Genomic DNA, 11,787 nt, shown 5'->3' with positions numbered 1-11,787 from the left:
GCGCGGCCGGGATGTTTAAGATGAGGATTTACGAAGATCCACCATTCTACAACATAAGCATTATTATATTATAATAATTATCATTATTACGTAGAAAATACGAGTATTAAAGCGTTAGTAAAGGATTATGGAAGTGTGGTATGAAGTATAAAAACATGGAGGCTCTGACTGAAAACTGATTTTTAGCAACTGAAGAAAAGACTCAGCTTATAAAATCTACGACATCTTTAAGAACATGTTCACGTCTTATCTTCACTGTTAGACAGACTTTAACAACAGGAAACTGAAGTTTACAAACCACTCACTCTCCCACTCTCTGCTGCCTCATGTGGTCACTTTGTGTCACTGAGTTAAGTCTAAATGAAATATTTTAAAAGCTGAATTCACTAAAATCAGTCATTGTAAGTTAGTGATGGAGGCAGCAGTGGATCAACAACTCCTGTGAACTCCTGTGTGCTGTGATGTTAAAATCACTGGTTTACTCTATGGACTTTGGTGTGGGACAGTGAGTGACTTTGGTGTGGGAGAGTGAGTGACTTTGGTGTGTGGGAGAGTGAGTGACTTTGGTGTGGGAGAGTGAGTGACTTTGGTGTGGGAGAGTGAGTGACTTTGGTGTGGGAGAGTGAGTGACTGGTGTGGGAGAGTGAGTGGATTTTGGTGTGGGAGAGTGAGTGGATTTTGGTGTGGGAGAGTGAGTGACTTTGGTGTGGGAGAGAGAGTGACTTTGGTGTGGGAGAGAGAGTGACTTTGGTGTGGGAGAGTAAGTGACTTTGGTGTGGGAGAGAGAGTGACTTTGGTGTGGGAGAGTGAGTGACTTTGGTGTGGGAGAGTGAGTGACTTTGGTGTGGGAGAGTGAGTGACTTTGGTGTGGGAGAGTGAGTGACTGGTGTGGGAGAGTGAGTGACTTTGGTGTGGGAGAGTGAGTGACTTTGGTGTAGGTGAGTGACTTTGGTGTGTGAGAGTGAGTGACTTTGGTGTGTGAGAGTGAGTGACTTTGGTGTGGGTGAGTGACTTTGGTGTGGGAGAGTGACTTTGGTGTGAGAGAGTGAGTGACTGGTGTGGGAGAGTGAGTGACTTTGGTGTGGGAGAGTGAGTGGATTTTGGTGTGGGAGAGTGAGTGGATTTTGGTGTGGGAGAGTGAGTGACTTGGGTGTGGGAGAGTGAGTGACTTTGGTGTGGGAGAGTGAGTGACTTTGGTGTGGCAGAGTGAGTGACTTTGGTGTGGGAGAGTGAGTGACTTTGGTGTGGGAGAGTGAGTGACTTTGGTGTGGGAGAGTGAGTGACTTTGGTGTGGGAGAGAGAGTGACTTTGGTGTGTGAGAGTGAGTGACTTTGGTGTGGGAGAGTGAGTGGTTTACAAACTTTAGTTTCCTGTTGTTAAAGTCTGTCTAACAGTGAAATAAAGACACAGTTATATAAGAAACATTATGATTCATTACAGCAGAAACACTGTGGTGGTGAATTATGTGTTTTTTGCACCTTTTACAGTAAAAAAAAAATGCTCAGAAAAAAACAATTTTCAACTGTTTCCGTTTCTACGACAGATGAAGACGATCACGTGATCTGACGAAAAAGCTCCAGGACGACGACTTTTCTACTTGACAACTGTGACTCAGACGTGACACAGAGAGTTCATATGAAAACATTATGGTGGTGGATTTACATTTATTTTACAATTGAGGTTCATCTGTGACATTTTATCATTCTTTTATAAACTCAAATTCTTCAAATTTATGTTGTTCAAGCATCACTAAACTAAAATGTTTTATACAATATTAAATCTTTATTGATTATGAGATTATTCAGCCAATATTTCAATAAAATTAAATTTCAATGTCTGGTTTTTGTCTTTTCACTTGCTCTCATGACTTCACTCACTCTCCCACACCAAAGTCCACAGAGAAAACCAGTGATTTTAGCTCACAGGGACACAGGAGCTGCTGGTCCTCTGCTGCCTCGTGTGGTCACTTTGTGTCACTGAGTTAAGTCTAAAGTCAATATTTTAAAAGCTGAATTCACTAAAATCAGTCATTGTAAGTTAGTGATGGAGGCAGCAGTGGATCAACAACTCCTGTGAACTCCTGTGTGCTGTGATGTTAAAATCACTGGTTTACTCTATGGACTTTGGTGTGGGAGAGTGAGTGACTTTGGTGTGGGAGAGTGAGTGACTTTGGTGTGGGAGAGAGAGTGACTTTGGTGTGGGAGAGTGAGTGACTTTGGTGTGTGAGAGTGAGTGACTTTGGTGTGGGAGAGTGAGTGACTTTGGTGTGGGAGAGTGAGTGACTTTGGTGTGGGAGAGAGAGTGACTTTGGTGTGGGAGAGTGAGTGACTTTGGTGTGGGAGAGAGAGTGACTTTGGTGTGTGAGAGTGAGTTACTTTGGTGTGGGAGAGTGAGTGACTTTGGTGTGGGAGAGAGAGTGACTGGTGTGGGAGAGTGAGTGACTTTGGTGTGGGAGAGAGTGGACTTTTGTGTGGGAGAGTGAGTGACTGGTGTGGGAGAGTGAGTGACTTTGGTGTGGGAGAGTGAGTGACTTTGGTGTGGGAGAGTGAGTGACTTTGGTGTGGGAGAGTGAGTGACTTTGGTGTGAGAGTGAGTGACTTTGGTGTGTGAGAGTGAGTTACTTTGGTGTGGGAGAGTGAGTGACTTTGGTGTGGGAGAGAGAGTGACTGGTGTGGGAGAGTGAGTGACTTTGGTGTGGGAGAGAGTGGACTTTTGTGTGGGAGAGTGAGTGACTGGTGTGGGAGAGTGAGTGACTTTGGTGTGGGAGAGTGAGTGACTTTGGTGTGAGAGTGAGTGACTTTGGTGTGTGAGAGTGAGTGACTTTGGTGTGTGAGAGTGAGTTACTTTGGTGTGGGAGAGTGAGTGACTTTGGTGTGGGAGAGAGAGTGACTGGTGTGGGAGAGTGAGTGACTTTGGTGTGGGAGAGAGTGGACTTTTGTGTGGGAGAGTGAGTGACTGGTGTGGGAGAGTGAGTGACTTTGGTGTGGGAGAGTGAGTGACTTTGGTGTGGGAGAGTGAGTGACTTTGGTGTGGGAGAGAGAGTGACTTTGGTGTGTGAGAGTGAGTGACTTTGGTGTGGGAGAGTGAGTGACTTTGGTGTGGGAGAGTGAGTGACTTTGGTGTGGGAGAGAGAGTGACTTTGGTGTGGGAGAGTGAGTGACTTTGGTGTGGGAGAGTGAGTGAGGGAGAGTGAGTGACTTTGGTGTGGGAGAGTGAGTGAGGGAGAGTGAGTGACTTTGGTGTGGGAGAGTGAGTGACTTTGGTGTGGGAGAGTGAGTGAGGGAGAGTGAGTGACTTTGGTGTGGGAGAGTGAGTGACTTTGGTGTGGGAGAGTGAGTGAGGGAGAGTGAGTGACTTTGGTGTGTGAGAGTGAGTGAAGATAAAGATGTGATCATGTTCTAAAGATATCATAGACTTAAACTAATGTAGATTTTATTTGTCTTTTCTCTGTTGACAGACATGCTGTTTGATTTCATGCGCTACAATTTTCCTCTGCTCAACTTCGAGCTGCTGTTTCTGCAGTAGTCGCGTGTGTGTGTGTGTGTGTGTGTGTCATCATCATCATCATCATCATCTGTTACTTCCAGTCTAAAGTTCTCCACCTTGTGGTTCACACACGAAGTGAGCGGCTGCGTCGCTCTCTTTACTGCTGGAAATTGGGCATGAAAAGCAAACACACACACACACACACACACACACACACACACACACACACACACACACACACACACACACACACAGGTGGTCTGAGCTAAATATACGTGCTGTTATAAATAACCAGGACTAAAAATACGACCCAGAGCAGAGAGAGACGACAGCAGTTTGGTAGAAAATCGCTCACAGTTGTCGCGTTAATGTTTTCCGTAAAGCGAGCGACGACGACGACGACGACGACGACGACGAGGACAGAGTCCAAACACGTGAAGCAGCTCGAGCGCCGAGTGGAGAAAGACGGTCATATCATCATCATCACACACAGGCATGTTGCACTTTCACTCAGTGACTCATTCTTTCCAACAGAACACATTTTCCATACCCACATTTTAAAAAAACACAAATAAATAAGAAGAAAATCATCATAAAAAAACAACTGGTATCAGAGAAAACCAGCAGGTGGAAACACAACATGCGACTTTACCTTTAAAAACACTTCTTTTTACAGCCACAGCAGAGTTAGCATCAGCTGAACTGACCAATACAGATTAAATGTATTATAATATATGGAAAAAACACCATAAAATATTATTAAAGTATTATCAGGAGCAAAGATACATGTAAAACTACATTATTATATTCACTATCTTCTGTTCTGTAAAGTAAAATCATCCGAGTCATCGTAAAAGGTATAGAAATCTTTAATTCATCTGGTTTATTTTACATCTCAGCGCCCCCTGCTGCTGAGATCACAACAGGCTATGGGTGACGACAGGGAAAACTTATTTTAGCCTCTTAACAAAAGATTAATGTGATAAAACTGACGTCTGTTTATGTTTAAGTTTTCTTCATCTGCAGGAAACTGAAGTTTGTAAACCACTCACTCTCCCACACCAAAGTCACTCACTCTCCCACACCAGTCACTCACTCTCCCACACCAAAGTCCACTCACTCTCCCACACCAAAGTCCACTCACTCTCCCTCACCAAAGTCACTCACTCTCCCTCACCAAAGTCACTCACTCTCCCACACCAAAGTCACTCACTCTCCCTCACCAAAGTCACTCACTCTCCCTCACCAAAGTCACTCACTCTCCCACACCAAAGTCACTCACTCTCCCTCACCAAAGTCACTCACTCTCCCACACCAAAGTCACTCACTCTCACACACCAAAGTCACTCACTCTCCCACACCAAAGTCCACTCACTCTCACACACCAAAGTCACTCACTCTCCCTCACCAAAGTCACTCACTCTCCCTCACCAAAGTCACTCACTCTCCCACACCAAAGTCACTCACTCTCTCATACCAAAGTCACTCACTCTCCCACACCAAAGTCACTCACTCTCACACACCAAAGTCACTCACTCTCCCACACCAAAGTCACTCACTCACTCACTCACTCTCCCACACCAAAGTCACTCACTCTCCCACACCAAAGTCCATAGAGTAAACCAGTGATTTTAACATCACAGCACACAGGAGTTCACAGGAGTTGTTGATCCACTGCTGCCTCCATCACTAACTTACAATGACTGATTTTAGTGAATTCGGCTTTTAAAATATTTAATTTAGACTTTACTCAGTGACACAAAGTGACCACACGAGGCAGCAGAGGACCAGCAGCTCCTGTGTCCCTGTGAGCTAAAATCACTGGTTTTCCCTATGGACTTTGGTGTGTGAGAGTGAGTGGTTTATAAAGTCTGTCTAACAGTGAAGACGTGAACGTGTTTTTAAAGATATCGTAGACTAAAAAAACTGATGTTCATCAGCTGGTGATGAAAATGTGTTGTTCCTTGTGTCTCCACTGGAGGGAGCATGTGTGTGTGTATGTGTCTGCTGTGCTACTAATGTGATCCAGATGTGTGAGGTAAAAATAATGATTTTATTTCATTTATTTTTGTTTATGTCACTTGTGTTTTGCTTCCCTTTCTCGTGTCTAATTTGAGCAAAATGTCATCGGCCAATTAGAGTGAAATTGACCTTCACCACTTCCTCGTAACCATGTTAACACACACACACACACACACACACACACACACACACACACACACACCTGAACATTAACCCAGTGTTGGCTGAAGTTTTCCGTTCATTTAAAAGATGCTAAGTATCGTGATCCAAATAAAACGATCAAAACTGCTATCGTATACATTTATATCACAATGTAGGATTCACTTAAAGCCCTATACGTAACACCTCATAGGATTTTAAAACAGTCAACTCCAGATCATTCATTCATTCATTCATTCATTCATTACAACAGTCTGCTTGTCATGTTTTAAACATATAAAGATAAAAAAAAGATTCTGCTCATTAGTTTGAGGACCCAAAATAAAGGTTACTGCGACACATCTGTGGGTCCCCACCCCGTCTTTGAGAACCTCTGTCTTCACCTAAACTTAACCTAAACTAAACTAACCTAAACCTAAACTTAACTCACCATAATTCAAATCTAAGGCCTAAACTTGACCAATTCTCAATAATAATAATAATGTTCTGCCTCATTAGGACCAGGACCAGGTTTTGTTCTCTATGAGGACTACTGGTCCACACAGACCATAATGTATTCACACACTTCTTATCTTTTAATCCAAACCCTCAACCTAAACCTGAACCTGATACTAGATTTAAACCCAAAACCAGGTCTCAACCCCAAAACTAAACCTGATACTAAATCTAACCCTATAAACCAGATCTAAGCCTGACCTGAACCTGATACTAAATTAAACCCTAAAACCAGGTCTAAACCTGATACTAAATCTAACCCTATAACCAGGTCTAAGCCTGACCTGAACCTGATACTAAATTTAAATCAGAAACCAGGTCTAAACCTGATACTAAATTAAACCCTAAAACCAGGTCTAAACCTGGTACTAAATCTAACCCTATAACCAGGTCTAAGCCTGGTACTAAATTAAACCCTGAAACCAGGTCTAAACCTGGTACTAAATCTAACCCTGAAACCAGGTCTAAAGCTGAACCCGATACTAAATCTAACCTTAAAACCAGGTCTAAGCCTGATACTAAATCTAACCCTATAACCAGGTTTAAGCCTGACCTGAACCTGATACTAAATTTAAATCAGAAACCAGGTCTAAACCTGATACTAAATTAAACCCTAAAACCAGGTCTAAGCCTGGTACTAAATCTAACCCTATAACCAGGCCTTAACCTGGTACTAAATTAAACCCTGAAACCCGGTCTAAAGCTAAACTCGATTCTAAATCTAACCTTAAAACCAGGTCTTAACCTGATTCTAAATTTGACCCTGAAACCAGGTCTAAACCTGATAAAAAAAAAACTTGTATGTGTGTCCTCACAAGGACACACATACAAGAACTCACACACACACACACACACACAGATTCTCAGTGCGCGCGCGCGCGCTCCATTGGCCCGGCGCGGGCCGGGGGGCGGGGCCGTGCCGGTGCGTGCCGTTTAAAAGCGCTGAAGTTGAAGTGAGTGAGAAACACATGAAGAAGAGCGGAGCCACGCGCCACCCTGCTCGGTTCAAAACGGCACGAACAGCGCGAGGACAAGAGGAAGAGTCGGAGTCACGCGCAGCCTCGAGCAGATTCTGGATTATATTTAATCTTCATCATCAGTCTTCATGTTTCCTTCACTGAGCAACAACAGGTACATACATCTTCATCATCGTCAGTGTGTGTGTGTGTGTGTGTGTGTGTGTGATTGCGTCAGCACCTGTTAACATTTGTCGCGCGGGCGTTTTTTTTTCCCTCGCTGTTTTCCCTGAAATCATCATATCGCGATAATTCGCTCAGATACTGTGACGATAATCTGAATTTGACACTAAAAACTAAAAATTGTCTGAATTCTGTTGTTAAAAATTGTAAAAAAATAAAGATTATTTTCTTCATTCGTCAAAAGTTTAATGTCGATCTAACCTGGAAATGACGTTTTTATTTGATGAAGAGGTTAAAGTTCTATAAAAGTATTGATCTGCAGCGACGGATCAGTGTTTTATCAATAATTCAATCATCACATGAGATAATAATGATTATATATAACAATATAGAAATAGAACTTAATTAGAAAACAAAGTTGTGACTTTAAACATTAAATTGTTTCCATTGTGCAAATATTTTATAATTAGCACAGATTATAGAATAAAAACAACATTTGTATAAATCCATCATTAGGACGTAGATATTTAAATAATTCGACTTAAAACAATCATTTTGAAATGTAATATATTAAATATTATGAATGATAATAAGAACATCTCGTATCATTAAACTTGATCATATTTAATTTTTACAAATGTGTAAATGTGTGGAGGAGAGGATACAATGAGGATTTATCTCATAAATCACTTTCACTGTCTCTTTTCAGATGTAAACGTGTGAAATAAACTCTGATGAAAGTTAAAAATGAACCGTTTTAGTGTCAAACTCTGGGTAACAGTGAGAAAACTCACAATCAAACAAACCAAAACTTTCAACAATCAAAACAGAAGAAGAAGAAGAAGAAGAAGAGAGTCAGCAGGTGGATTCAGGTGCTTGTTGCCGCGGCGACAAAAATCTAATGAAGCGACGGAGAATCCTCTGAGGAAAATGTGCTAATCTCAGCGGGGACGAGATAATCCCGACGGACGAGCGAGAGAGAGAGAGAGAGTCAACAAGATGTTCAGCTTCTGCACAACACACACACACACACACACACACACACATCATCACTAACCATAACAAGCGTATGACTAACCCTAACTTTAGCAGAATCTAAACTTTTAACCAGTTCCTCAGAAAATGTACATTCTGCCACACACACACACACACTGAACAAAGTTAACAATGTTAAGCCGCACAAATGTCAAATTTTACGCTCGTGGATGACGATGAACTTTTATCAGTCAATCTGTGAATAGATTGTTATTCATCGTCGAATCAATTATTAATCGATTACTAAATGAATCGCTAAACTATTTTGATAATCGATTAATCGGTTTGAAGCTTTTTTTCGTGATTAAAACCAGATTTCTGATCGTTTCAGACTCAAACTGAATCATTTTGGTTTGTGAACAAAACGAGACGTTCAAGAACATCGTCATTTCCAGCTTTGACAAACACTGATCAACGTTTTTTTAACATGAACATGAACTGAACCAAACGATTCATCGATTAATCGAGAAAATAATCGACAACGAAAATAATCGTTAGTTGCAGCTCTAACCGTTAATCTTTAACTTCACGTTTCTTCATTAAACCGCTTCAGGAGAGAATTTGTGCGATTTGTCTGCGTTATTTTCTCCACGATTGTGGTCCATAAACGTTGCGATCGACCGCGTAGCCCGATCCCTTTCTGTGTGCGATTGGTTTTCCTAACCGGGTTTTCCTTTTGTCTCAGCAGCAGACGACCTTGATGACGTCCGGTCGGAGCACGTGGTCTTTGTCGCAGTGAGGCTGAAGAGGCTGAAGAGGCGTTCCCTCTGCGAGCCTCGTCCGTCGTCACCATTCCGTCTCCCGGTTTGTCCCCGAGCAGAGTTTCAAAACTGCTTCTCCGACGCTTGTTCCACAAACTGGGACCGTTCTCCAGAGCTGCAGCTGCACAGCCCTCGCACACTGAGGTGATGGGAAGCGTGCGAGCTAGCCGCTACAGCATTGTGTCATCAGAGGAGGACGGCATGAAGCTCGCCACCATGGCGGCGCCAAACGGCTACGGCAAGAGCGGCAAGGTGCACACCAGGCACCAGCCGCGGAGCCGGTTCGTCAAGAAGGACGGACACTGCAACGTGCAGTTCTTCAACGTCAGTGAGAAAGGCCAGCGATACCTGGCCGACATCTTCACCACTTGCGTGGACATCCGCTGGAGGTGGATGTTCCTCATCTTCTGCCTGGCCTTCCTGCTCTCCTGGCTCTTCTTCGGCTGCATCTTCTGGCTGGTGGCCATCTTCCACGGCGACCTGGACAGCGACGGACCCAAGTGCGTCTCCAACGTAAGCAACTTCGCCGCCGCCTTCCTGTTCTCCGTGGAGACGCAAACCACCATCGGCTACGGCTACAGATACGTGACGGACGAGTGTCCCGTCGCCGTGTTCATGGTGGTCTTCCAGAGCATCGTGGGCTGCATCATCGACGCGTTCATCATCGGCGCCGTCATGGCCAAGATGGCGAAACCCAAGAAGAGGAACGAGACTTTGGTTTTCAGCCACAACGCTACAGTGGCCATGAGGGACAACAAACTGTGTCTGATGTGGCGCGTGGGCAATTTAAGGAAAAGCCACCTGGTGGAGGCTCACGTGCGGGCGCAGCTTCTGAAGTCCCACACAACGGCGGAGGGCGAGTACATCCCCCTCGACCAGATGGACATAGACGTCGGCTTCGACAGCGGCGTCGACCGCATCTTCCTGGTCACGCCGGTCACCATTGTCCACCAGATCGACGAGGACAGCCCCTTCTACAACATGAGCAAACAGGACCTGGAGAACTCGCAGTTTGAGATCGTGGTCATCCTGGAGGGCATGGTGGAGGCCACGGCCATGACCACGCAGTGCCGCAGCTCCTACGTGGCCGGCGAGGTCCTGTGGGGCCACCGGTTCGAGCCCGTGCTCTTCGAGGAGAAGAGCTACTACAAGGTGGACTACTCCCGCTTCCACAAGACGTACGCGGTGCCGAGCACGCCGCTGTGCAGCGCCAGAGACCTCGCCGAGAACAAGTACATCCTCTCCAACTCCAACTCCTTCTGCTACGAGAACGAGATGGCGCTGGAGAACAAGGAGGACACGGATGAGGGGAACGGGGGCAGCGTCGGACCCGACGGCACCCAGACGGACAACATCTCCGAGAGCGAGCACGGCCAGGCCTTAGTGCCGAGGCCTCTGAGACGAGAGTCAGAAATATGACTGAAACAAGACCTCAGACCTTCACCTGAGAAAGTTCTCTGGTCCCAAAGAAAAAGGCACAAAGAGCCGAGCTGGGCCTCGAGCAGAGGACACGCCCAACGGTACTGCTGTGGGAGGCGGCAAAGCTTTAAGACTTTGTATGCCAGATGAAGTCGGAACATCACCGAGTTCGGTGAATGTGTTCAGCGTCTGGTGACTGAGTGACGACCGCGGGCGAGAAGTCGCGGACTTGCCGGCATCTGTCCTGTGACAACAGTGTTTGTGTTTTTATAGAAAATGTTTGCTGCTAGAAAATTGTTTTTTAATCCAATAACCCTTTTGTTTTGATACCAAATCATCGTACACAAAACGTAGACTCTGGAGCAAAGAAGGTACAGGTGGAGTATTTGTCCACGAGCCGGCCTCACGTCGGACAACAACTGCACCAAAAACTTTAGCTGCTTTCAGAACTGCACTGACGTCCAGACACGTTTCAGATAATTGTACGTGACGCTTCTCTTAGACTCCGCCCACATGAAGGCAGATATATATATCCTTCGCATCTTTGCAAACTGTGAAAGCTACGCACGTTTTTGGAAAAGATTTTCGTTAGCTATGCTGCGCGCCGACCGCTTGTTTGCACAAGGAGTTGCGAGATGCTAACAGGCCTTACAGTTGCGGTAACGTCGCCACCCAAAAAATCTTTGAATAATTTGAGCGTCCCCGCCTCCTGCATGCTCGGCCCAGGCTCCGCCCACTCACCTGAGCGATCCAGACAATCCTCCGAGATGTCCTTTTCGGAGAATCTTTTCCGACCCCGGGTTTTAGAACATTTTTCAGACTGTTCTTTTGACGGACGTCAGAAACGGTTACTTTAATAAAAAGTTAGAGAATCTGAATGTTCTTAAAAGTGCTGCTAAGATGTTGCTTCTAATTTCTTTTTGCGGTTGAGTAAAAATGCCAAAGAGTATTATTTTAATTATAATTATTATTATTATCATAGATGCGTGTTTCTTAAAAAAACACCTGATTAGATTTGGTACAGAGAAGTTAGAATGTTTGTGTAGAGAGTTTTTAACGTGTGTACAGTTTTTAAAATATTACATTTTTTTTTTTATCTTGAGCCAATTCCATCAAAAGCCTTAATCTGGAGTCGAGTAAAGATTTTATTCTGGTGTTTGGAGGATTCTTTTTGAACCAAAAAGCAGATTTCTACTCAACTTAAAATCTATTTTTCTGTCATGAATCAAAGTGTTATGACTGAAGATTTATTTTTCTATGATAAAAAAAAG

The 11,787-nt window shown here is 44.3% G+C and overlaps 1 protein-coding gene across 1 annotated transcript; it reads left to right on the top strand.

Annotated features, from left to right (window-relative positions):
* Positions 1-9,229: 9,229 nt before the first annotated feature.
* kcnj2a (potassium inwardly rectifying channel subfamily J member 2a) lies at positions 9,230-11,305 on the top strand. The gene has a single exon (XM_083904797.1). The coding sequence runs from the start codon at positions 9,245-9,247 to the stop codon at positions 10,514-10,516; it is 1,272 nt and encodes a 423-aa protein (XP_083760923.1). The 5' UTR covers positions 9,230-9,244; the 3' UTR covers positions 10,517-11,305.
* Positions 11,306-11,787: the final 482 nt, after the last annotated feature.

This window comes from Microchirus variegatus (genome assembly GCF_963457635.1).
Source record: "Microchirus variegatus genome assembly, chromosome: 18".
NCBI classification, from domain to species: Eukaryota; Metazoa; Chordata; class Actinopteri; order Pleuronectiformes; family Soleidae; genus Microchirus; species Microchirus variegatus.
The sequence above is the reverse complement of the archived record's forward strand: the minus strand, read 5'-3'. Positions and strand labels throughout refer to the sequence as shown.